The sequence below is a fragment of the Lynx rufus genome, unplaced genomic scaffold, assembly GCF_022079265.1.
Source record: "Lynx rufus isolate CCGP_SWC_20201006 ecotype Redwood Valley unplaced genomic scaffold, mLynRuf1.p SCAF_1, whole genome shotgun sequence".
In the NCBI taxonomy this organism is placed as follows: domain Eukaryota; kingdom Metazoa; phylum Chordata; class Mammalia; order Carnivora; family Felidae; genus Lynx; species Lynx rufus.
Genome location: NW_025814823.1, coordinates 169,206,654 through 169,233,698, shown reverse-complemented (window position 1 = coordinate 169,233,698; position 27,045 = coordinate 169,206,654). Strand labels below are relative to the sequence as shown.

General features: G+C 33.9%; 1 protein-coding gene across 1 annotated transcript in view; it reads right to left on the bottom strand.

Annotated features, from left to right (window-relative positions):
- Positions 1-27,045, bottom strand: part of FER (FER tyrosine kinase) — a 404,717-nt gene that overhangs the window by 141,341 nt on the left and 236,331 nt on the right. Inside the window, exons 12-14 of the mRNA XM_047090128.1 lie at positions 18,320-18,376; positions 14,038-14,153; positions 11,380-11,474 (exon numbers count right to left, since the gene is read on the bottom strand). Of these exons, the coding sequence (XP_046946084.1) occupies positions 11,380-11,474; positions 14,038-14,153; positions 18,320-18,376 (268 nt within the window). The remainder of the gene's footprint in view (positions 1-11,379; positions 11,475-14,037; positions 14,154-18,319; positions 18,377-27,045) is intronic.

The window sequence follows — 27,045 nt, the reverse complement described above, 5'->3', positions numbered from 1 at the left end:
TTCATTGATAAAAAAGGAAAATCTCTGTACACTTCTTTAGAATCACTCAAGTCAAAAAGGTACTACAGTAGTGGTAAGAGTTATTATATTTCAGGTTTTTCTCATATCCTTCTTCTGGGTTAATGTATTTAGCACTTAGCTCCACCTCAGGGGAAGAATATTCACTGCTAGAAGAAAGTGATATATCTGAAGAACAATAGGAAAATGCCAAAACCACATGTGTGGAATACTACCAGCTTATCAATTTATGTCATGTGTAAATAAAATTAGCTGATTCCCAAGGATGTTAGTGCTTTCAGCATCTGAAGAAATGGCCAGTTTATCCCATCTGCATTTGCTTTGGGGTATTAGGCAGCAAATGAAACACGAGGGTAAACCAGTGTATCATTTGGCTGAGAAAAAATATCAATTTAAAGATGTTATCTTTTCAAAAGGTTTTGGAAGTAGGTTACATTGTATCAAACTACTATCTGTGGTATAAAATGGCAACAGAGAACATTTATTTTGTTTTTCATTAACGTAATATGCTTGAATTATAAAGTGAATGTCTAAGTTTAGATATAACATCAGTTAACATTTAAAAGAAAACTTCTTTATTTTCCCAAAGTGGAATTCACAATCCTCTAATTAGACCAAATTCATACCAAAGTTATTTTTAAAGAGTATTCTGTTAATAGCTCCAAACGTAAGTCCATAAAATTAGGTTCTTCTGTGGCAATTAACAAAAAATATTTCAGCCACTGAGTTGACATCTTATAATTTTTAGTAAATAAATACTTATTTGAGTATTACTATGTTGCTCTCTCCTTGAGCTCAAAATTTGCTGCTGTGAAGTGGTATTATTACACAACTGGTCATGGGTTAGAGCTTATGTAAGACCAAGTGCCAGTTCAGATTTTGAGGGCTCTCCTTTATGAGTGGTAGGAGCCATGTTCCTTAATCTTTTCTTGGCACAATTTACCTTTGTTACATTTATGATGAACAAAAGAAACAAATGCCAGGCAAGTATCCACAGCCAAAACACTGGGACTTTGTTCCCAATGAAGCAGGAACTGTCATTTTCAGGGACTACCATAATAACCTTCTATAGCTGTGATAATCACATAACTGAAATTGGTTCTGGTACATCATATACATATATAAAATGTTGTTATGAATTGAAGGGGTAGTTTATTTTTAAGAAGAATTTAACCTCCCTAGGGGCGCCTGCGTGACTCAGTCGGTTAAGTGTCCGACTCTTGATTTTGGCTCAGCTCATGTTCTTGCAGTCACGAGATCACAGCCCAGCCCTGGACTGCACTGACAGTGTGGACCCTGCCTGAGGGTCTCTCTGCCCCTCCCCCGCTCACGCTCACACACACACACACACTTTCTCAAATAAAACTTTTTTTAAAAGAATTTAACCTCCCAGCAAAATTTAGTGAAATTACTCACAGAAATTATCAACTGAAATGAATTTAAAGAAAAGAAATTGTGACAGTGGAAATGTTTCTACTGAGATGTTAAAGACATTTAGGATATAAAATAATCATGCTAAGATTTCTAAGCCAAAATCTCTAGACCATATAAACTCCATGAACTCAATTCTTAAAAAAACATGTTATAGGGAGGAGATATATTTTGATGATGTCTAAACCTGGTAAAAATTCTTCAATAATTCTCAAAGTTTCAAACACATAAGTCATTTTAAAATTAAAATAACTTTGAGTACTGCCAAAGGGCAGCATCTGTATAAGCTATGTAATGTACCAGATAATGTAACATTCAATTGCTTCCAGAAAGTTCTGAACTCAGAGAGGAGATCCATGTCAGAAAGAAAGGGGCAGTTACAAGTCTCTAGGGAAAGAAAGTGGAGACTGACATTTTTTAAGGCTTAATAAAATTAATCACTTCTACTCATGATGTGCAGAAACATTGTTGCATTTAAAGGTTAAGGTGCTTAGTTTCCTCTTCATCTGGGTATCAGTGGCAGCCCTAATTCAATCACATAAGAAAATAAATGACACCTGCCTGGCCCATAAACATTCCTTTAAGTGATGCTTGTCACTTAAAAAAAAATTCTCTCACAATTTCCTTCATTTCAACTTCTAAGTAATAAACAACATGCTTACAAACTGTCTTTTTTTAGCATATTAGAGCTTTTTGTTTTTAGTATTTCCTAGTGCCATTTAGAATTGCCTTTTGTTTGATTTTACTTATCCAGCAACCCATGAGCAAACAAGTAAATAAAGCATTTGTAATTCAAGAGATGATTCAAGTAAAGACAAGATCATCTTGGAGTATTCACTCTAAACTTCAATTCTCAAATGTTTCTAATCTCTTTAAACATTACTTTGGTTCAAATATATTTCAGATTTATGATTTCAAAGGGTTCAGTTATCTGACGAGAACAGGAGCATATTAAGTCTCTGCATAATGCAGTTTTGAAATGGCATGCATATTAGACACTAAGCAGTTATTAAATCTTGCTTTTAACCTACCAGTTTTCTAAATCTTCCCTCCACAAGCTTGATTCCCAGTAGAGAAAAAAGGAACTCCAACAAAAATTTTCCTGTTTACTACAGTAAGCTATTTACTTATCTGTGCACAAGGCTGAGAAATTATGTAAGGGGGATTAATGTATTTGTCCATAGGGTATCTTGCATAGATGTTTAGCTTGAATTTTCATTTGTATTTTTAATTCGTAAAAGGATTATATATTTTGACCCACTTATAAATTGAATGATAAAACAAAATAGAGCATTATTTTCCTACTTGCTATTTAACTAATGTCAACAAGTCATTTTTACCTCTCTGAACTTCATTTAGTTTATTTATAAATGAAGATAACAATATAGCTGGTAGAATAAATGACCTAATATCAAAGTGCTTTTACAACTTTAAGATCTTTTGTAAGCATAAGAAATTATATATTACTATGGTGCTTTTACAAGAATGAAAACTAGCTGGCTCTTTCCCCATCATACCTTTTATAAAGGAAGAAAAACACAGAAAAGTACTTTCTGAAGCAGTCTGAGAATTGAGGTTTCAAACTTAAACATTTTCCTAACAATTACAATAATACAGGTTATTGTTAAAATTCAGAGGCCACTTAATCTAGCCACTTGAGTTTTACATAATAAAGATCAATGAAAGCTAAATATAAAACATATCAACAGAACAGTTACAATGATGGAGAGAGAAGAACTGAAAACAAATGTTATACTTCCGAATTTGTTCTCAGTCATTCCTATTTAGTACACCTAGAGTTAGGAGAATTAGGGGCAGAGGCAGAATTAGGGGCAGAGGTTCAGAGTCTGGGTTAGTTTTGGCTGGATTATAGCAGGCATTTTAAATAACCAGTTTTTTCTCTTAGCCAATTGGAAAATAATAAAATTTATGGTAAGAAAACAAAGTGGTCCCATGTGAAATATTTAGAGAGATATATAATGTGTCTATATGTGTATTTACATAAAATCACAGTACATTAGTCCTTATACCAACCCTATTAATCTTACTTTATAGGCAAGAAAATTAAGGCACAGAAGGGTTAAGTAAGTTCAGCAAGGTCATATAAGACTGCCTAGCTCTTGGGCTTTTTTTGTTAAAGAGCCATTTACAAGTTCAGTTTATATACATAAAATTTATCCATTTTAACGTATGATTCAAGGAGTTTTGACAAATTTACAGGTGTGCAACTGTCACTACAATCCAGTTTGATACATTTTCATCATACCAAAAAGTCTCTCATATCTGTATACCATTGGCCTTTAAACATCAAGGCTTAGGAGCATCAATCCCATCCCAGGCAAAAATCTACTGGGAAATCTATTAATTTCCTAAGAACATAACAACTAATAGTCTACCACTGAGCAGAAACCTTACTAATGACATAAACAGTTGATTAACATATTTTGCATGTTAAATGTACTAAATACTGTAGTTTTACAATAAAGCTAGAGAAAAAAACCTTATCATTAGGGAAAATACATTTACCATACTATAAAAAATATGTATAATAAATGGACCCACACAGTTCAAATCCATGCTGTTCAAGAGTCAACTGTATAGTCAATCCCATCAGAAAGCCCAGCCCCCCTTGGGGCGCCTGGGTGGCGCAGTCAGTTAAGCGTCCGACTTCAGCCAGGTCACGATCTCGCGGTCCGTGAGTTCGAGCCCCGCGTCAGGCTCTGGGCTGATGGCTCAGAGCCTGGAGCCTGCTTCCGATTCTGTGTCTCCCTCTCTCTCTGCCCCTCCCCCGTTCATGCTCTGTCTCTCTCTGTCCCAAAAATAAATAAACGTTGAAAAAAAAAAATTAAAAAAAAAAAAAAAAGAAAGCCCAGCCCCAGAAAACCACAATGCCTTCTCTGGCCATTTCAAAGAAATGGAATCATACAGCATGTAGTCTTCTGCATTGGACTTGTTTCAATTAGCATAACGTTTTTGAGGTACATGCATACTGCAGCATGTATTAATTACCTCATTTCTCTTTATTACTTAATAGTATTTATACCGTTTGGATATGCTACATTGTTTTTCCATGAACATTTAGGTTATTTCTACTTTTTGGCTATTATAAACAATGTTGCTATGAACATCTACTTACAATTTTTGTGTGACAAATATTTTCAGTTCTCTTGGGTAAATACCTAGGATTGAAACGCTTAATATATGTGGAACATTCATGTATAACTTCTAGAGAAATTGTAAACTTTCTTCCAAGAAAGCTGTATTATTTTATATTCCAGCACTAATGTATGAGGGAGTTGGTTTTTTTACACCCTCACCAACACTTATCAGAACTCAAGATCTCCACCACTACCCTCTCTGGCCTTTTACTGACCACGCACTTGTGTCACGGAATGCTGGACAGGACAGAGGAAGGAGCTAAGTGAATGAAGAAGTGAGGGAGACAGAGATCGCTATACTTTTTCAAAGACAACCATATCTATTTCAGCTGATGAACCTACATTGACACATCACTATCCTCCAAAGAGTGTTACAATATTAGTTTAACAGCTAGCATTTTAATTTCAAACACTGGCAAACAAGTGTTTATTGTGACAAAGATGAAAAATACCATAAACATGTTAAAGGGTGCTTTTTATTTACTTTTTCTGGCTATATGGTTCTAGAAGCTAGAACATCCGGTATGATGTTGAAGTGGTAAATGCAGATAGAGGTTTTATTTCTTATATAAAGGAGGAAAGTATTCAGTCATTTACCATTAAGTATAATGTCATCTACAGGCTTTTCTTAGAAGCCCTTAATGTTGAGGAAGTTTTATTTCTCATGAGAGCATTCTTATCAGGAACACAGGTTTGATTTTGCCAAATGCTTTTTTGTATCTATTGAGATGATGATACTATTTTTTGTTTGTTAATGTGATGAATGGCATGGATTGGTTTTTGAAGGTTAAACCAACTTGCAGTTCTAGGATAAATTCTGCTTCAGCAAGATATATTTCTCTATATTGCTATATTGGCTTTGTTATAATTATGCTTAGGATTTTTATATAAGATCATGAGACATTACTCTGTAGTTTTCTTTTCCTATGATTTTTTTCTCTAGCTTTAGAATCAGGTAATGGTGGTCTCAAAAAATGAGCTGGGAAGGAGTCTTACTTTTTCAACTTTCTGAATGAGTTGGTATAGAAGTGGTGTATTTCCTTCTGAAAAGTGTAGTATAACTCACCAGTGAAGCCAGCTGGGCCTGGAGTTTTCTTTGAAGGATGGTTTCTTAATGACCAATTCTTTAAAAGAGAGGGGGATATGAAGATTGAAGGATTTGGTAGTTTTATCTTTCAGGAGATTTGTCCATTGCATCTAAGTTGTTTAATTTGTTTGCACAAACTTGACCATAATATTCCATTAATATCCTTTTGACATCTGTAGACTCTGTAGTGATGTCAGCTCTCATTTTTTATATTAGTAATTTGTGTCCTCTCTTTTTTCTTATCGGCCTATGTAGAGGTTTACTTTTATTGATCTCAAAAGACTAGCTTTTAGTTTCGTTGACTCTGTGTTTTTCCCTTTTCATTGATTTCTGCTATTGCCTTAATTTTTTCTTTCTTCTACATATTTTGAGTTAACTTGGATTCATTCAACTTTTTATGGTAGAAGTTGAAGTCATCACTTTGAGTACCTTCTTTTCTAATATAGACATATACTGTTAAAGTCGTTTCTCAAGTACTGCTTTATAGGCAGTATATAAATACTGAGATGTTGTGTTTTCATTTGCATTCAGGCTCAAAACACTTTGATTTCCACTCTGCCCCACTGGTTATTCAGATGCACATTGTGTAGTTTCCAAATATTTAGAGGTTTTTCAGAGATTTGTCTTTGAGCTCTATTTTTATTACATGTACATAATTTAAATACTTATAAATTAGTTGGGACTTGTTTTATAGTCCAGAATATGGACTATCTTAGTACAGATTCTCTGTGTACTTAAAAGAATTGTATTTTCGGGTGATGGAATGTCCTATTTATGTCAGTAGGTTAGGTTGACTGACAGTGTTATTCAAATCTTCTATAACTTCCTTAGTGGATATACTTTTTAAATAAAATTTACTTTTATTTTTTTTTTTAATTTTTTTTTTAACCTTTATTTATTTTTGAGACAGAGAGAGACAGAGCATGAACGGGGGAGGGTCAGAGAGAGGGAGACACAGAATCTGAAATAGGCTCCAGGCTCTGAGCAGTCAGCACAGAGCCCGACGCGGGGCTCGAACTCACGGACTGTGAGATCATGACCTGAGCCGAAGTCAGACGCTTAACCGACTGAGCCACCCAGGCGCCCCTAAAATTTACTTTTAAAGATCACTTACTATGGCATCACAAAAAAAGTAATACTCAGTGATAAGTCTGACAGAAGACAGAAAGTCCTCTATACTAAACTCTACAGAACTTAGCTTAGAGAAGTTAAAGATCTTACTAGCAAGATATACCATGTCCATGGGTCAGAAAACACAATAATGTTAATCCATCTATTTACCCCCAGTTGATCTACAGACTCAGTACAATACCAACCTAAATGCCAGCAAACCTTTATATAGAAACTCTTGAACTATAAAAGAACACTAACACTGATATGGAAATGCTAAGGGCCTCTAATAGCCCAAACGATGAAGAAACAAATTATAGCACTTACATTACCTGATTTCAAGACATTATAAAGCTACAGTAATTAAGACAGTGTTGTATTGGTATGAAGACAAACAAGAGAATCAACAGAAAAGAAGAGTCCAGAAAAAGACCTATGCATAAAATTAAAATGAAAGTGCATGTAACAAGGTAGGTGAGGGAAACACCATAAGGGGGAAAAAAGATAGTAATTTAAACAGGTGGTGCTGGAAGAACTGCATATCCATATGTCAAAAATATAAACTTAGCCGTTTTTCACAGCATATATAAAAATTAACTTGAGATGGATCACAGACTCAAATGTGAATTCTTAAACTATAAAACACATAGAAGTAAGCATAAAAGAAAACCTGTATGATCTTGGGGTCGACAAAACTTTCTTCTATGTACCATGAAAAACATGATCTTTGAAAAAAAATTTGGTAATTTAAACTTTGTCAAAATTAAAAACTTCTGCTTTCCAAAAGACACTTAAGATAATGAATAAATCACAGACCAAGAGAAAATATTTGAAAAATAACATTTCTGATAAAGGATTTGTATCTAAAGTATGTTAAGAACCAAGACTCAATTGTAACAAACAACCCAATTTTTACAAATGGGCAAATGGTTTGAATAGACATTTCACCAAAGAAGATACATGAATGGCAAATTAGCACATGAAAAGATGCTCAACATCTTTAGTCAGGAAAGACAAACTACATTAAGACATTTCTACATAAATATTAGAATGGCTAAAGACTGACCAGTCTGAGTTGATGAAAAGAGAACACTGCTGCTGGGAAGGCAAACTAGTATAATCACTTTAAAAGGCAATTTGGCAGTTTCTTAAGTATTTAAACATGCATATTCCCTACTATTCATTCATCCCTTTCCTAGTACCTTCCCTAGAGAAATAAAAGCACATGTCCATTACAAAGATTCGTACATAACTATTTTTAGCAGTTTCATTTGCAGTAGGCCCAGAAAAGAAACAACTCAAAAGTCTATCAGTAGCTGAATAGATAAACGGTGGTATATTCCTGAGGTCACTCTACTCAGCAATAAAAAGGAAACTATTGATACAAAATGGCTGAATCTCAAAATAATTACGCTAAATGAAAGAAACCAGACCAGAATAAAAAGAAAGTGTAGACTGTATGATTTCATTTATACAAAATTCTAGAAATACAAACTAATATAGCAACAGAAGGCAAATCAGTGATTACCTGAGACAGGGTGTAGAGAATGGTATAACTAAGTCCATACACAATCAAGTATCCTATAAAAGTTGTTATTGTATCAAAGTGGTTTTCAAAAAGAAAGACAAATTATGCTTATTAAAAATTAGATATTGGACCCACATTTTCCCAAATAAATGAAGTAAACGTGACACTTCAAGGGGAAAAAAATGACAGGTTTTGTTGCCAGTGATAAAATCCAAACTTTACAGTGACAATTAAAATTTTAGAAAACACATATTTGTCACCATGTACTTGATAGCTTCCCATTATTTGTCTGATGAGACTACTGTTGACATTAATAAATGTGATCTTTTGATGTTATATAATGAATCATGTCACCTTTTTGAGGATCTATATATGTAACCTGGTCACCTGATATATTCTAAATGATGAAGCATGATGCTACAGAATCACGCACAGATAAAGATACATTCAAATTCCAAGTTCAAGCAATGGAGTTAGTGTAAGAGAGTATGAAAAGTTTATCACTGTGGTTTCAGATTCCATGCTGCAACTATCTTTGAAAAATTTAGCAAAATGTACTGTGCTGAAGTAGAATTAGAATATGGCTTCCCAACAATCGCCTACCCTAAGTCCTGGATCATGTGAACACAGTTATCACTTCCCTAATTATGTTGTCATATGGCATTCTCTTCTTTCAAAAAAGGAGAGAATATTCTCCAGCTGATAACAGAAGAGTAAGTTTAAAAAAATCAAAAACACTTGAAAGATATGACTATGCTGAGTCTGAAGATGGAGGGACCATGGGAAAAACAGTGTAGAAACCTTAAGGAGATAACAGATGCCTTCAGCTGACAGCAAGCAATAAAAGCAACTTAGACCACTTCTCAGCTTCAAGGAACAGGATTCTGCCACAACAGACGCAGGTTAGTAGTCAATTCCTCCCAGTGACTCCAGATAAGAACTCAGCCTGAAATCCCGATTTTGGGCTTTGTGATACCCTAAGCAGTTAACCCAATCAATATTGCCTATGCTTGTGATCCATAGAACTGTGAGGTAATAAATGCATGTTGATTAAAGCTGCTAGGCTGTGATCATTTGTTATGCAGCAATAGAAAGCTAATACATTTATTATAAATCAAAATGCACATACACTTGCAACCAACAATCCCATTGCTGAAAATGCACCCTACATAGTTCAAAATGATTATGTTATTAGTCCAAATATATTCATTCAACGTTGATATATATATTGCACACACACACAGTCTCCCTAAGGGGAAGACTGATTAAATTACATAAATCCATAAAATGGAATATTCTGAAACCATTACAAAAAAAAGATATAACTACATGGATAAATATCAAACAATGAGACCCTAAGTTATACTATTAAGAGAAAAAAGATCTGAAAAGTTTAAGAGTATGTTTTTATACATTAAACATTTTCCTGGAAACACACACATATACTTAGTTATCAACTAGTTTTGAGACAGGCTTAGATTATTAAGTGGGAGATCTTCATTTTTAATTTTCTATTTTCCATTACACTTTCAATTTTCTAATGGGGCTTAGTTTTCTTATTCTTTTAAAAACATCAATATAAGTTATTTGTCAGTGTCAGATGAACACTTCCCTGGCACTCCTGCAATGCTATATTCTATTGTTCAACTTGTACCTGCTATCTGGCATTTGTCATCCATGCTAAGACCAAGATCACTTTTCCTCATCAACTCAGCCCCACCTTTCAAATCTCAGTTTCTCAGAGACATGCCCTATTAACTGGGGACTTCATGTATGCGATTTTTTTTTTTTTTTTGAGACAGAGACAGACAGAGCATGAGGGGGGAGGGGCAGAGAGGGAGACACAGAATCTGAAGCAGGCTCCAGGCTCTGAGATGTCAGCACAGAGCCCAATGTGGGGCTTGAACTCATGAACCGCGACATGATGACCTAAGCAGAAGTCGGACAGTCAATCAACTGAGTCACCCAGGCACCCCTATGATATTACTTAATTAAAACTATAAGCAATTCAATTGTTTTCAAAATTTTAGACTGTACTCTAACATTTTTCATAACTATATTGAAACTACTTATGATATAGATCATAAATAACATACAATGTATATAACAGTGCTATCCTGATGAGGATGAAGATGATAATCCTAAATCCTGCAGTTATATGGTAATATCAAGAACTACTCCGTAGCAGGCAAACCAGTGTGATAAAAATGAGACTAACTATCCTTAAATAATAGCAGAATTGTGTGAGCAATATTTAATGGGCAATCTATAATATCAGGTTTATCTAATGTATATTAAAATTAGAAATATTTTTCATATTCCTTTAAGTTTCTTTTAAAATGCATAAATACTAGTTAAAACAAGTATTTATTATTAAATATTACATTTATAAATTTTACCAAGATCAAATTTTACCTCTAATGATATTTTCTACAACAGGATGATACACAGTGAAAGTAACTTAAAAATACACACTATAAGTTCAAAGTTATCCTTGCTTGTTGGCAAAAGTGGTTAACCACAAGACCCAGAGGTGTTCAAAGTCACCATAAAGAAATATAGGAAAAATTCCTCAACAGATTAATTTTTCTTTGTTCACTTATGAAAGATGTTCATATTTGATAAGGGATTCAAAGCACTATGGAATTTTATATGCAGCCAAACAAGAGGATGTGTGGTATTGTAATTGGAAAATAATATACAATGAACAAGATAGAAGATAGTACTATCATTGTTATAAAGTTAAACCAAGTAGACTCTTTTTATAAACAGGTTTTCTAACAAAAATATACCTAACTAAATTCCATGTGTAATTGCACTATAATAATATATCTCCCCCCCAAAAAACAGGTGGATGACATTATCTATATAACAGCAAAGTATTAAAGACTATAAAAATATTGGGTATATACATAGCTCTTTGTCATCAGGAAAATGTTAAACAGAATTGCTGAAAACTTTTCAAGGAGAAATCAAAGAGACTGAACATATAAAAATAATAAAACATGACATTACAACATCATCGAGGAAACCTCTAAAATCATTACCTGGAACCAGTTCCATAATGATGTAGATAGGCTGTCTTTGTGTGCAAACGCCTATAAGTTTGACAATATTGGGATGATCGTATTGCTTGAGAATTCTGGATGAAAAAAGTTTCAGAACAGTTATCATTTAAATAAAAAAGCATTAATTTATGATCATCAACAGCATGCCCAAGTAGAATATACTTTAGTCAATATAATTCTCTTTTTAAAGCTTCAATATGAAACCAAATTATGATAATTGATGGATGTATACAAGTTTAAATAAATATTAGCAAACTATAGGTAAAAGGAATCAATTCTCCTTAATTCAATATTCATTTAAAAATTATTATCCACTCTGAGTAATAATCATGCTAAACCTGAACATCTTACTTAGTCCCAAACATTACACTCCCTTCCAAGTATCTGGTTTTAGCCACTACCACAAAAGCATAACTGACAAGCATTTAGTGGACCAGAACCATAAGCTGCTAGGTTGGCATCTTTTTGTTTTGTTTTTATGTACACACTTGATTGAAAATACATAAATAAGAATTCAATTCATATTGGTAAATTTTATAGGCTGATGATCTCATTAGATTTTGTAAAATACTATCTTAATTACAGTGATCAATTTCAAAATAGTAAAAATTCAAGTTTTGAGAAAGTGGACTACAGGTTCAAAAATAATTTAGTAACAGTTTCAATATACACTGAAGCTGAAACAAAGGGGACTTTGTTTGGATAAAGGCAAAATTTCATCAGAGGGCTATAAAAATAGCACAGATTCATCCATAGAACTCCAAGCATGAGTTAAAATAAATTAGATTCCCTCAAAGGCCCATCTACCCTGAATATTTCTATTACCAAATCTTATTCCATATTACCCTACTGACATAGTTATAAATTCACTCATATTTGAAAAATGCAGTTTCCTAAGAGAATGAAAAAATCACTATTGGGAGAAAGAAAAAACAGTTCATATATGTTTTGTATAAGCCCAACTAAAGCAGAGATAACTCCAAGAAAAATGCCTTAGATTGAAAATATAAAATGACTTATAAGTGAAAAAAGATAGAAGAGTAGAAAAAATTCTAGAGATGAGGAAAATATTCTGTCACTAACCTTGAGCTTTCAACTTCTATGAAGAATTAAAAACGAAGTCTTAGAATGTTTGACCCTAATCCAAAGTGTCATTTCTTAGGTTGGAAACTGCTTAGTAAAGAAATTCCACAAAATAGCCAGCATGGACTCCATATTAAATATCTAAATATATAGTTCTATCATCTATTAAGTGACATTTGGGAATGTGCATAGATACAATTCTCATTTTTTACATAAAAGTTTGTAATTCTACTTTAGAAAATGGATTTTTCCACTTTAGGAAATTTAATACTTTATTTCTCAATAAAACAGTCACAATTTAGAAAGCAAGAAAACTAGCTTTAAAAAAAATAATGTAATATATAACCTTGTACCTTAATACCACCTATAAAATAATCAGCCTATGAAATACAAGTCTGATAGCATGCCTTTATCATACCATATTTTCAACCTACCAGTAACTGACATTAAAAAAGTTTACATCTTTATTCTCTAGATCATATTTAACAAGCGCACCAACTAGGTTAATCCATTGCTAGCAATATTCACTTTTAGATGCTGAATGAACAAACATCCATGAAAATGTTCCATCCTATGGCACGTAGTTCTCTCATTGCCATAAGCTTGGTTCTTTTACAGCACTTTATAGAAACCTCAATTTTATACACTACGCCATGATAGACAGACACACACACACACACACACACACACACACTTTCCCTTTCTCCCTTTACAGCACATGGATCCATGTATCTTCCTTCTTTCCCATCCATATATCCATGCATCTCAGAGAGTCCATCCTTATTTTGTCCAAGACATTTTTCCATTTGTTTTGTACTGTGTTGTGGGTTTTACTGCTAAAAGAATACTATTAACCACACACAATACAGGGGTATTAGAACATTAACTTTTAGCTAATAGAAAAAAAGAGAAGACAATTATCCTAGAAGATTAGAAAAGAAACAATGTACAAATTTTGGAACAAATGCCCAACAAGGAGTTGAAGAAGAAATCTGAGTTTCTCCGAAAAGAAAGGTAACAGCTCAGAAAAGACAATCAAGAGAAAACATCTAAGGAGGGTTGGATAGATATAATTATATATATCTAAATGTATTTACATCAATTGTGTATTTTGTATATGGACTAAAATAATATTTTTATTATAAAGACAATCACATTGTCTTTACATATACATACATACACATATACACATATACATACACATATACATATACATACACATATACATACATATAAATGTATGTATATGTGATACATATAAATGTATGTATATGTGATAAAAGCAAAAAACACTGCAATATTCCAATACTGAAGAATACTCACTGTTTTTTAGCATCTGGTTCTTTTGACCATGATTGCATAAACATTCTATAGTCCAACTAAAAACAAATAAACTTTTTGTTTCTATATTGTGTAAGTGCTTACTTGCGAGGGTTTGGAAAGTGCTTTCTTCTACTTCAGTAAATCATAATTTAAGATAATCCCAAACTTCATATTTCAATGTTGTAATAGTAACTTATAAATACATGTTTAATATTACTTTAGCAAACTCACTTGGCTTCTTGTAAAAATTTTATTTTCAGTTCCTGAGGAAGATCTTCTTTACATGTTTTAACAGCAACAGCGGTTTTATCCTTTAATATGCCCTTATATACTTCACCAAAATTCCCCTGAAAATACAAATACACGTACTGTTTAGGGTGTAAGACTGCCACATAAATCTCTGCAAAATACAAGGAAAACATGAAATGATGCATTTTGAATTAATCAAAGTATTTTTAGCTTTATTCAGAGTTTTAGGTAGAAATAAAAGATGGGAAATGTTACTCTTGTCAATCCTCCAACTTTAAAAATACTACCCGACCCACCTACCCTTTGGGGGATTGAAGCATGAGGAGAACTGAAAAGGAAAATCAGGGAAAAAATTGGAACAGGATAAAAAGAGAAACTCAAGTTGAAACCATCAGAAAGACATTGTTTCCTGCCTCCTAGTTCTCTTTACCCCCAACCTCTAAATGTTGTTAGATTAAGAAGTTAACCATTAATGTTTCAAGATAAAGCAAAGATTCCATGAGGTGGCTGTTGCTATGGATCCACAGAGTCAAATGTCAGCTGAAGAGCGTAAGGCAATAGGTAAGAGGCAATCGAACCAGGCCCACTAGTGACTGTCACCCGTCAGCAGACTGTCAATCTCTGAAATGTACCAAGGAAGAGGAAGTCCTTATCCAAATGCCAGTGTCACCCATGTTGGGTTTCTACCAAATGTATAAATCCCTAACTTTGTTCTAAGTCTCTAACATATTTTGACTTTTATGTGCGTTATTTCAAGTTTGAAGTCATTTTTTTTTAATTTTTAAGATGAAACAAAATATTACAAGGATGAGCTATAGAGCTAATCCAACAGCTATTTCTTAGTACTCAAGTTTTTAGGTATGCTTATGTATTTTTTACATAACTCTAATCCTAATATGCAAGTATTATAATAAGCTTCAATGCTATTGTTGAACAATAAGTAACTAAACTAGGGGTCTGCTAATTATTGGGTTTAAGGTCTCAGATCAATGTAACTTTTTTTTTTCAATTTACATCCAAATTAATTAGCATATAGTGCAACAATGATTTCAGGAGTGGATTTCTTAATGCCCCTTACCCATTTAGCCCATCCCCCCTCCCACAACCCCTCCAGCAACCCTCAGTTTGTTCTCCATATTTATGAGTCTCTTCTGTTTTGACCCCCTCCCTGTTTTTATATTATGTTTGCTTCCCTTATGTTCATCTGTTTTGTATCTTAAAGTCCTCCTATGAGTGAAATCATATATTTGTCTTTCTCTGACTAATTTCGCTTAGCATTAATACCCTCTAGTTCCATCCACTTAGTTGCAAATGACAAGATTTCATTCTTTTTGATTGCCAAGTAATACTTCATTGTATATATATACCACATCTTCTTTATTCATTCATCCATCGATGGACATTTGGGCTCTTTCCATACTTTGGCTATTGTCGATAGTGCTGCTATAAACATTGAGGTACATGTGTCCCTTCGAAACAGCATACCTGTATCCCTTGGATAAATACCTAGTCATGCAATTGCTGGGTCATAGGGTAGTTCTATTTTTAATTTTTTGAGGAACCGCCATACTGTTTTCCAGAGTGGCTGCACCCAAGAGATCCTCTTTCTCCGCATTCTCACCAACATCTGTTGTTGCCTGAGTTATTAATGTTAGCCATTCTGAGAGGTGTAAGGTGGTATCTCATTGTGGTTTTGATTTGTATTTCCTGGATCATGAGTGATGTTGGGCATTTTTTCATGTGTCAGTGTGCCACCTGGATGTCTTCTTTGGAGAAGTACCCAGTCATGTCTTTTGCCCATTTCTTCACTGTATTATTTGTTTTTTGGGTGTTGAGTTTGATAAGTTCTTTATAGATTTTGGATACTAACCCTTTATCTGACCTGTCGTTTGCAAATATCTTCTCCTATTCTTCTGGTTGCCTTTTAGTTTTGCTGATTGTTTCCTTCACTGTGCAGAAGCTTTTTATTTTGATGAGGTCCCAATAGTTCATTTTAAGATCAATGTAACTCTTAGCCAATAGTTCAAGGTGTGTAAGTTTATGTATTAATAAATTGAAAATTATGAAAATGTTTTAATAAAGTATTTTATATATGTACATATATTTACGTCCAATTTCTGTCAGCAAAGTTTCATAGCATTTTTTTTCTTTAAAAATTTTAATTCCAGTGTAGTTAACAGTGTTATATTAGTTTCAGGTGTACAATATGGTGATTCAGCAATTCCAAATATTACTCAGTGCTCATCATGATACGTCTACACTCTTAACCCCCTTCACCTATTTCACCCATTCTCCCCATTCACTGCCCTCTGGTAATGATCTGTTTGTTCTTTATAGTTAAGAGTATTTTTTGGTTTGCCTCTTTTTTTGTTTGTTCATGTGTTTTGTTTCTTAAATTCTACACATAACTGTAATAATATGGTATTTATCTTTCTCTGACTTACTTTGCTTAGCATTATACCCTTTGGATCCATCCATGTTGTTGCAAATGGCAAGATTGCATTCTTTTTTCATGGCTGAATAATATTCCATTGTGACTGTGTGGAGGCTGCTTGAGATTTCTCTCTCTCTCTCTCTCTCTCTCTCTCTCTCTCTGTCTCTCTCTCTCAATCTCTCTCTCTGTCTCCCTCCCTCCCTGTCTCCTTCTCTTTCTGGCCCTCCCTCATTCATGCACACGTACACGTGTTCTCTCTTTTCACTCTCTCAAAATAAATAAACTTTTAAAAATGATTAAATTTATTTAAACTGACACCATACTACTGTCTTGTCATTGAAAATATATTATTCTTTGAAATGGCCCTAGTAAGGAGCTAAAGGTTAAAATCCTTTCCTAACATACCATACATATTTCACATAGTAAACTAAACATAAACATAACTGAAATATTTCTCTTTAACTGAAAATATTTTTGCTTAGTACTCAAAAAGCAGTCCTTATCAACCCATTCTATTTTAGTAAATGGTTTAATTTTACAATATTTTAGTTGTGTTTTCAAGAAAATTTAATTTCCTTGTAATAATTTTTGGCCCAATTATTGCTACTGACTTACTGACCTAAAGTAATGGAAAGAAGGAATACTTCCTTAGGAATGATGAACACATCACAAATGAAATAAACACATCAGCTACTGCTTTTGACTTGAGATTCTTTAGAATTTACTTACAAAGTAATTATTAGCAGTCAATAGAAACTGCTTTACAACAGCAATTTAATTCTTCCATTTGGAAAGGATATTTTAAAATAATATGAAGAATCCTGCAAAGTGGATTACTTCACTAGGGATTTACTTTCTCAACATATTCACAGCTAAAAAAAAATAAGGATTGTCAACTCATCAGTTGATATTTGAATAAAAAAAATAATCATTTATTTCTTTATTTAAAATGCTGAGCTCTAAGTCTAGTACTCATCAAATACATGCATCACAGTTTTCTCTCAACATCTGAATTTTATACTATTTTTCACATTGCACTGTAAGCCTATACTCAATTCAAACTTTCAAAACAGAACAGCACTAATTAATTCATTGACAAAGTCATATTTATCCATTAGAACTCAATCATAAAAAAGCTATTAATAAATTTGCAAATAGCCCATTTGATTAATGATTATAAAATGTCTGCCATTATTATTAAACATAATACACTTTCATCTGGCCTATGAGTTGGAAGAAACTTCAAACTAGTCTGGAAAAAAGGGACTTTCATCATATATAGCTACCTTCTCTGACCCCTACCAGAGCTGGCTATAAAATCAATCTTTATATTGAAACATGTCTTATCCACATAATTATTAGATTGAAATAATGTATCTAGTGTTGTCACATAGTGAGATTCTATACACAATCCTGAAATCTTCAAGAGCAGTAAGTCACTTTCCTTGAACTATCATGTATAACCAGAAACAAATGGAACAAGCCTACTGAGTGTTTAAACTTTTATTACGTCACAGCTTCTTTTCCAATCTCAGATCACTAGTTTTGGCTTTACCACACTGCAATAAAATCATTACAGCTTTTAGTTCTTCCAGAGAAAAACATACATATACTATTTTAAAAAAGCCAAGAATCATCCTTAAACTTTTCAAAGATTTTCCCCTTTTTATTTCAGTGACCATCACAGTATTTGTAACAGATGTGGTATCGTGTTATTCTAGGTTCCTGTGAGAATGTGCCTTGCTGTGTGCTGGAATGGAAGAAAGGCTTTGAAGAAAATGAAGAAGTCTGTAGAGTACACCGACACTGTAAGCTCAGCTGACTACATACCTTGCCCAGTAGTTCTCCCAACGTGACATCTTCATGATTGAGAACCCATTTCTTATCCTAGGGCAAAGAAAAAGAACAATTTTTTTAGCCCAACCAAGAATACATTTCCTGTAAGATACATTTGAGGCAGTAGCAAAGAGAACTAAGGAGTATTTTATTCAGACCATTAAATCAACAGCACACTAACAAGTTTTAACTTTAAGAGGGTATAACATAGACAGATTTAAGAAATGTTACTCCATCATAGGATTTAAAAATCTACATTATTGCTAACTTCTATCACAAATCTCAGCCCTCAAAATGATAGTATTCCTGTAACTAGAACACAGTACGCCCTTTCCTCCCACCATCAAGTTTAGGCTCTGCCTTAATTGGTCATTTTACAACAGTTGTGTCATAAATATATGAGGGAATATTATCATATAATGCAAAATGTCCAATTCCCAATAAATTACAGAAAATTACACTACTAACAGCTAATTTTTCCACATGTAAAGTGGCCATGAGTTATAGCTGTCTCTGCAACTGCATGTAGTCCCTTATCTTTCCCAAGTACTTTCTCGTAGTATAATAAAGCAACAAACATTAATTCCAGTATCCCTAGGGTACACAAGCTTAGTAATGCAAACATGCCACTATAAAAGAACACCCTATTATCTAATCTCAAGAACTAATTCCTACTTAGGGAACACTTTACCATGTACAAATCTCAGCTAGGAAACTACACAATACCATAGATAAAAAGACACCCAAATTTTTTAAAAAGAAAAATCAACAAGGAATGAAGCAAGAAAGAAGGAAAGAGAGGAAGATATGATGGAGAGGCAGGAAGGAAAAAAAGGTATGGGGGGAAGAGAGAAAGAGGAAAAAAAAAGAAAATCCTAGAATGATATATTTTCTTCATAACTTGTTTTTTTATTAAATATTAAAGTGTAGTATTCACCCAATGTGCAGACTGAAATGTAGTATGACCTACAGAATGAGTTTTAACAAGTCACCGCACATCTTGAAGTGAATGTCTACCCCTAGTTTAAAAATATTCTGGACAGCTATTTCCAAAACACCATGTGACAAACACAACCACCACTCTCTGATAGGTCAGCAGAGAGAACATTGACTTTTTTCAGTTTACGTGTATAGTCTTTCAATCTAAATATAAAGCTAGAGCTATAAAGGACCTGGAAAAAATACACAGGAGGATAGCTCCATGACGAAGACAGTAAGCAAAATTTCTTAGGGCACAAAAGCATGAACTATAAAATTCATCAAAATTTCAAACAAAATTATAAAACAAAAAATTATCAACAAAATTATAAAAATTCTTCCCAAGGCCATCATTTGAAAAGTAAAAAGGCAAACTACAATCTGGGAGAATTTTTGCATTACATCTAACAAATAATTTTTTTGTAGAATATATAGAGAATTCATACCTCAGTAACAAGTTAAGAAAAACCCAATTTTAAGAAACTGGATAAAAATCTATAATAGCCAAACTATGGAAACAGCCCAAGTCTCCATGGACTGATGAATGGATAAAGAAGATGTGATACACACACGCTCATGCGCACACACACTAGAGTATTACTCAGCCACAAAAAAGAATGAACTCTTGCCATTTGCAATGATGTGGATGGAACTAGAGAGTATTATGCTAAGCAAAATTAAGTCGGAAAGACAAACACCATATGATTTCACTCATGTGGAATTTAAGAAACAAAACAAATGAACAAGGGAGGGCAGGGAGAGAGGGAGGCAAACCAAGAAACAGACTCTTAATTATAGACAACAAAACTAATGGTTACCAGAGGGGAGGAAGATGGTGGGACAGGTGAAACAGGTGATAGGGATCAAGGAGTACAATTGTTATGAAGAGCACTGCTTGTTGTATGGAAGTATTTAACCACTATATTGTACACCTGAAACTAATATTACACTGTATGTAACCAACTGGAATTTAAATTAAAAACTTCTAAAAAAAAATTGGGTAAAAAAAATCAAAAGAAGATGCACAAACAGTAAGTTCATCAAAATGGCATTATGTGTCAGGGACATAAAGCTACAAACCACATTAAGATGCCACTTCACACCCACTTAGAAGACTAAAATTCAAAAGATTAACAGTATCAGAAGATGTGAGGATGCGGAACAACTGGAATACTGACTCATACATTGTTAGCTAAGGATTTGGAATGGAATAGCCATTTTGGAAGACAATTTGGCAGTGTCACATCAAAAGGAGAATGGATAAACAAATTTTGGTATAATCAGGCAATTAGTTACTATTCAGCAACAATTTACTACAAATGCATCCAACAGAGCATTTGCACAACATTTTGCCAAGCTAATAAGGCCAAATATACTTTATATGAATGGCATAAATAAAAGTCCACTTATATAAATTGTTAGAAATGGGCAAATCTATAATGCTATAAATCAGAGCAGTGGTTGCCTAAGGCAAAGGTTGTGGAAGATTGCCAAGAAAAAGGAATTCTGGAAGTTTATGAAAATAATCAATTTACTGATATTTCATTGAATACATTTAAAACCCGTGAATTTTGTTGCATGTAAACTATTTCCATGAAGCTGATTTTTTTTTTAATGAGAAATGTAAAAAAGCAATTATTTCAAAAATGCTACTTTCCATTTGAACAGTACTTTTGGGTTAATTTCCCCTTTACAGATACTATCAAAAATATACTATCTAAAGAATGTTGTCTGGCAGGCAGAAGAGTTATTATTTTAAAGTTGCAAAACTGAGAGCTTTTTCATTTCAAATAATGGTAAAATACATGGATCACCCAACTCTCCCCTCAACCACTGAAAAAGCTGGATAAAATAGGAAGAACAAAAACGAAAAAGTCCCACATTTTTGTTCCAGAAGCCTGAAGAGCTAGTGAAATAGTTAAGCACTGAGTGGCTAAATTGACATGAAAAAAAGACCAAAAGTCAAGTTAGATTAAGAAAAGTTAAATTTAGGTTAAGAAAGCACCCAAAATTCAGACCTTCTGGACTACCTTTACCTTAAATTCTTACGTTGATTTTGAAAGCAGCAGCCAACAGGCTAAAAAGCAAAAAACAAAGCACACACACACTGGAGGAAGTTCTTTAGCCAGAAGGCATAAAGGAAGAAAAACAAAAATGGTAAAAACCTAAGTCAATGTAACAGAATTTTCTTCTCTTGCACTCTTTAAAATGTGCTTGACAAACAGAAAGGGAAGTTATAACAATTTCTGATGAGTTTTGACTCAGATGTAATACATATGAAAAGTACACCAAAGAGGAAAAGGTATACAGATCCATACTGTGATAAAGTTTCTGCATTACACTTGAAATGTTAGCGTATTGATTCTTTGTAAACTGTGAAAAGTTAAATGTTTTTGAGCAACCACTTAAAAAAAGAATAAAAGTACAAAGCTACATAATCAAAACTACAAGAGAAAAATTTAATGGGATAGTAAAAACTGTTCAAATAACTCAAAAGGGAAGGTAAGGGAAAAAGTGAAACAAACAAACAAAAAGAACAAAATATAAAACAGAAGCCCTAAATCCAAACATAATCAATAATGACAAACATAAATTGTCTAAGTACACCATTTAAAAGACAGATTTTAAAAAGAATCTTAAAAAGGAGTCAACTATATGCTACCTAAAGAAGATCACTATAACTTTAATGATACAGGTATCTCAAAAGGATAGAAATAGATATAAAATGCAAATATAAATCATAAGAAAGTTAGAATACCTATAGTAATACCAGACAAAGTAACTATAAAGCAAAGAAAATTACCATGGATAGAGGAAAATCAGGAAAATTGAAAGTGTCAATTCAACAAGAAAACATAATTATCCTAAAAGTCTATGTTTCAACCACTGATCCCTCAAAATGAAGGAAATGGACAGAACTGCAAGAATAATTTCACAATTATAGCTGGAGATTTCAAAACTCCTCTCTCAGTAATAAATAGTAGGAGAGAGAAAATCAGCAAGGATGTAAAATAACTGAATAACACCATCAACCAAGTGGATCAAATTGACATTTAGAACAAACTCCACTCAACAGCAGAATAAAACCTTCTTTGCAAGTGCACAAAGAAAATACACCAAACTAAATCCCATCATAAACCTGGATCATGAAACAAACCTTAATGAATGTAAAAGAAATGAGTTCATACAAGTTATGTCCTCTGTCAACAAAACTTAAGTAGAAATCAGTAACAAAGTTAACAGAATTTTTCCAAATTTTTGGAAATTAAATAACACATTTTTAAATAATGCATGAGTCAAAGAAAAAATATTAGCAATTCTGATTTTACACTTAGGCAGGCTGAACAATTATTAGATGACACAGGTAAGCTTAACAAATATAGTTTATAGATATTAACATTTGAGTTTTCTATCTAATGTTGGTTAATATTTAGTGTGAGTATTGTTTTTAATGACCTCATCCTGAACCTATTATGTACTATTTTGGAGTATATACCTGTGTGCCTACTATCTCTAGTTGTGGGATTTCTGCCATAATATGCATCTAGAATTCATCTCATTACTGAGAAAGGAGTTGTTTCATCAGGTGGAAGAAGCAGATACCTCAACATATTCTAGCATTAATATCCACAGTATCCATATTCTTTAACTAAGCTTAATACTACTAGCATAAAATAACTTCCAATTTTTTTTCAAAAAACTCTATCAGAAGGCACCTGTTATCTATTTCCAAATAGATGATTTAAGTCTTATCATATATGAAGTAAAAAAATTATAATGTCAAATACTGTTAGAAAACAATTTCAGTGCTTCATTAAACATCTTTCAAGGGTAATGCCCTTTTAAACACTGAATTATTTAAATACTCAAGACACTTAAAAGTTGTCTATAAAGTGAAATTTGCAAATTAAACTGAATACTTTCATTAATTTTGTTTTCTTAGGTATGATGTAATTTTATAATATCTTGAAGTATATGAAAAGCCAATTTTTTTATCTGTGAATGTGATAAATCTTTACAAGTCATACTTTTAGGAAAAGTGGTGATTACTTAAGAAAATATGAGTATTTTTACTCAAAATTAGCTCTAAAGAAATGAAGTCAAATATCCAGGGTTATTTATCATGTTTTACACAAAAATTTCAGAGTGAAAAGAAGAAAGTTTAAATAGAGCAAAAGATATTAGAAAGTCCCTTAACAGTTAATCCAATGTTAGCGCCATACTTGAGAACAGAATACCATTAAAAATCTGTTCGCTAAGTCAAGCCTTGTTTCTTTTCTTTTTTTTTTTCTTTTTATGTTTCTTTGGTTTTTGAGAGAGGGACAGAGTGTGAGCAGGGGAGGGGCAGAGACAGAGGGAGGAGACACAGAATCTGAAGCAGGCTCCAGGCTCTGAGCTGTCAACACAGAGCCCAACACGAGGCTTGAACTGGTGAACCGTGAGATTACGACCTAAACTGAAGTTGGCTGCTTAACCAACTGAGCTACCCAGGCACCCCTAAGTGAAGCCTTGTTTCCTACCACTCAGAGAAACTTCTGGCTTTCAGAAATGAACTAGTAAATATAGATAAAAGGTAGAAGGAGATGCTGAAATGTAAAGAATATTGTAAAAAAGTTTCACAAAGTGAATTACAGGGAAAGAATTTTCTGAAACACAATAAGGTTAGAATTCACAATGAAGTCATTGGGTAATTTCCAAATCAGTTGCCTGTATTAGATTGAATCCTTACATATCAATCTTTCAGACAATGAAACATATCAGAATTAATATTATCATACACAAAGTATACTTAACTCAGTTTATATTGGTGTAATATAAACTTGAAAGTTTATTTAATAGATTCATTATAGGTACAGACTTTAAACTTCATCCATTCTAGCCCCAGAATTGTAAATAAAATTAACTAACTTAAGATTCATTTTGTTTTCTGTTCCTTTCCTGAAGGGGATTGAAAGTAAATGGTGAACTCAAGAGTGAAAACTAGAAATGCACACGTGAGACACTGTTCACAGCTAGCCTGCCACTACCATAGCAATAAGACAATAAAACATAAATACACTCTTTTGGAACAAAGCAGGACTCCTGAAGACAGCAGTCAAGAGGTCTGGGCTAGCTCATAATTTATATAAATGAGCTCACTCTACTCAAAGAGACCCTTAGGAAAGATTTTTCCAGGACTCACTGTGTGGCACTATGTAATACAACAAGAAGACACAAACAGTCTGGAAAACACCATGCTATGCCAACTTACTAACAGAAAGCCAAAACAGAGAAATAGTATGCTAGGCAAAGAATGGAAGCTGAGAGAAAGCTCAGATTCTAGCTCCAAATCTATCCTATTTTATACACATACTAAGTTATGCTAGAAATTCAAAGATACATGAGTTCGGAAGATAAATTAAATAGTAGTCCTTAGTCTCAAGGGCTTCAATATAAGATACTGAAAGTCAAGAGTCTGAGTGAGAAGTATGAATAGTCTAGAGCTTGAACACTGAGGTACATGTGGTCAATATAAAGAAGATGGTTAAAGGGCTTCACTGAACAGATGGAAAGGTTTCCATAATTCCTCAAAGTAACCTTCCCTTAACATTTTACAAGCTACTAAATAAAGAAAACCATAAAAAGCTCTTGCTGTAGGTGGTCAGAAGTCATATGTAGTGTTTGTGGAGGGAAAAAAAGCCCTATGCTACTCCCCAGGGTTCTTCAAAGGAAAAGAAAAAAAAGATTAACTTAACACTGTTTTGGGTGGAACAATCAGACAGTAGGATATATATATCTGTACATGAGTAGAACATAGAGGTTGGGCAGAAATACCCATGTTTCTATTACCCATGGTTGATGATTGTCATCATCTACCAATTCTAGCCTTCTTCTCTCCAGACTCTCCTCAACCTAAAGGGTTTGTTTTTCTATTTCACCCCCAACAAATTTTCTCCCAGTATACCATGTGGGAGTCTCTGCCATGGGTCTCAAGCCACCACTACTATGGGACTCGATGTACATCTCCATCGGAGGGGAAAGGTGCAAGGCTGGGGAGGAATATACTTCTGGAATTTTAAGATAGACCTCCCTGTGCACATGTGTATATTCCATTACACCCTTTTAAATGATGGTTAAGATCCACACATTTTATACATTACCAAATGTCACTGCTGGCACTGCTTCTCTAGGAAAGCACATTTCAAAAAAGAAAAAGAAAAAGAAAAAGAAAAAGAAAAAGAAAAAGAAAAAGAAAAAGAAAAAGAAAAAGAAAGAAAGAAAGAAAGAAAGAAAGAAAGAAGAGATAAACTTTGAGTACACTGTTCAAAATGTTATTTAAAATGTCAAATATCACAGATAATAAAGAGAGGAAAGGGGTGCCTGGGTGGCTCAGTTGGTTAAGCGGCCGACTTCAGCTCAGGTCATGATCTCGTGGTCTGTGAGTTCGAGCCCCGCGTCGGGCTCTGTGCTGACAGCTCAGAGTCTGGAGCCTGTTTCAGATTCTGTGTCTCCCTCTCTCTGACCCTCCCCTGTTCATGCTCTGTCTCTCTCTATCTCAAAAATAAATAAACGTTAAAAAAATATTAAAAAAAAGAGAGGAAAAAGAAGCCCTATTTTGCTAAAGATGTCATAAAAACCTTCACAAAAGAGGTAGAATTTGAGATAACCTTGAGCATGCATATTATTCGGATACATTAAGATGAGAAAATAAGTGCAGCAAAAGCATAGAAAGAAGTGGGAATATTTTAGAGAGTAAATACACCATTATGGTAAAAGAAAAGAAATCTTCAAGGGGGACAGGGTTGGATGAAAACCTAGAAATATACTTTCTAACCAAACCATGGTGTTTCAAATGGCAAGCAATCTACTATTCACTTCATCTTATGACCAGGAGTCTCAACTTTTTTTATTGTGTAACCCATTAAATTTTTTTTTAATGTGAGCATTTGTCCTACTGTACCAATATATAATCTATATTATACAGCATTTTCAAAAGTGGAAATTAACATGATATAGCCACTGAACAAACTGGTGTAAATACAACTTTCCCGGCTCCTTTTCACTAAGTACAACTATAAACCACAGAGATAAAGTGAGGGGCAGCGAAAGAATTCTGAAAGATGGTGAGGGGGAGTGAACTGCTTTGGGATCCCAGGGACAGGGGAACAGCATAGCAGCAGGGCATCTTAAGTTCCATCTACACAACAGGAGGAGGCTTAACTCTCAGCTTAGCAACAGAAGGCAGTCCAGGTAAAGGTTTAATTAGATCAAATGGCATGTCTTCCCAATACCAGGTAAACTCCCCACCACAGGCAGATAGATGGATTGAGAGCAACAGTAAGTTGCCACAAAAAAAAATGCTCTGTTTTCCTATGGTCCTAAGGCTGCCCCACTTTGTGAAAGAATACTGGGGTGACCCAGGAGCACTAGCAAGATGGACTCCAGCAAAACAAGCAGCTAAACCTGGAAAGAGTCAAAACTATGGAAGTGTTGTATGTTCTACCCCACCAAGAAATACCAAGGGAACTGGGCTGTACTTGCCAGGAAAATAACCACCACAAAAAGTAGTCTGGCCTGGGAAGCCTCTTTGTCCTGACAGACCTAAGATTTCTATTTCCTGCCCAGACACGGGCAGCTAAGAACACTGACAGAGAGAATCCCACAAACATCCAGCCCAGAAAGTGCACTGTACTCCCCACATGCAGGGACCACTGCCAGGCAAGCACCGAACAGTTCATGTGTCCAACACTTCTTGTTCCCAC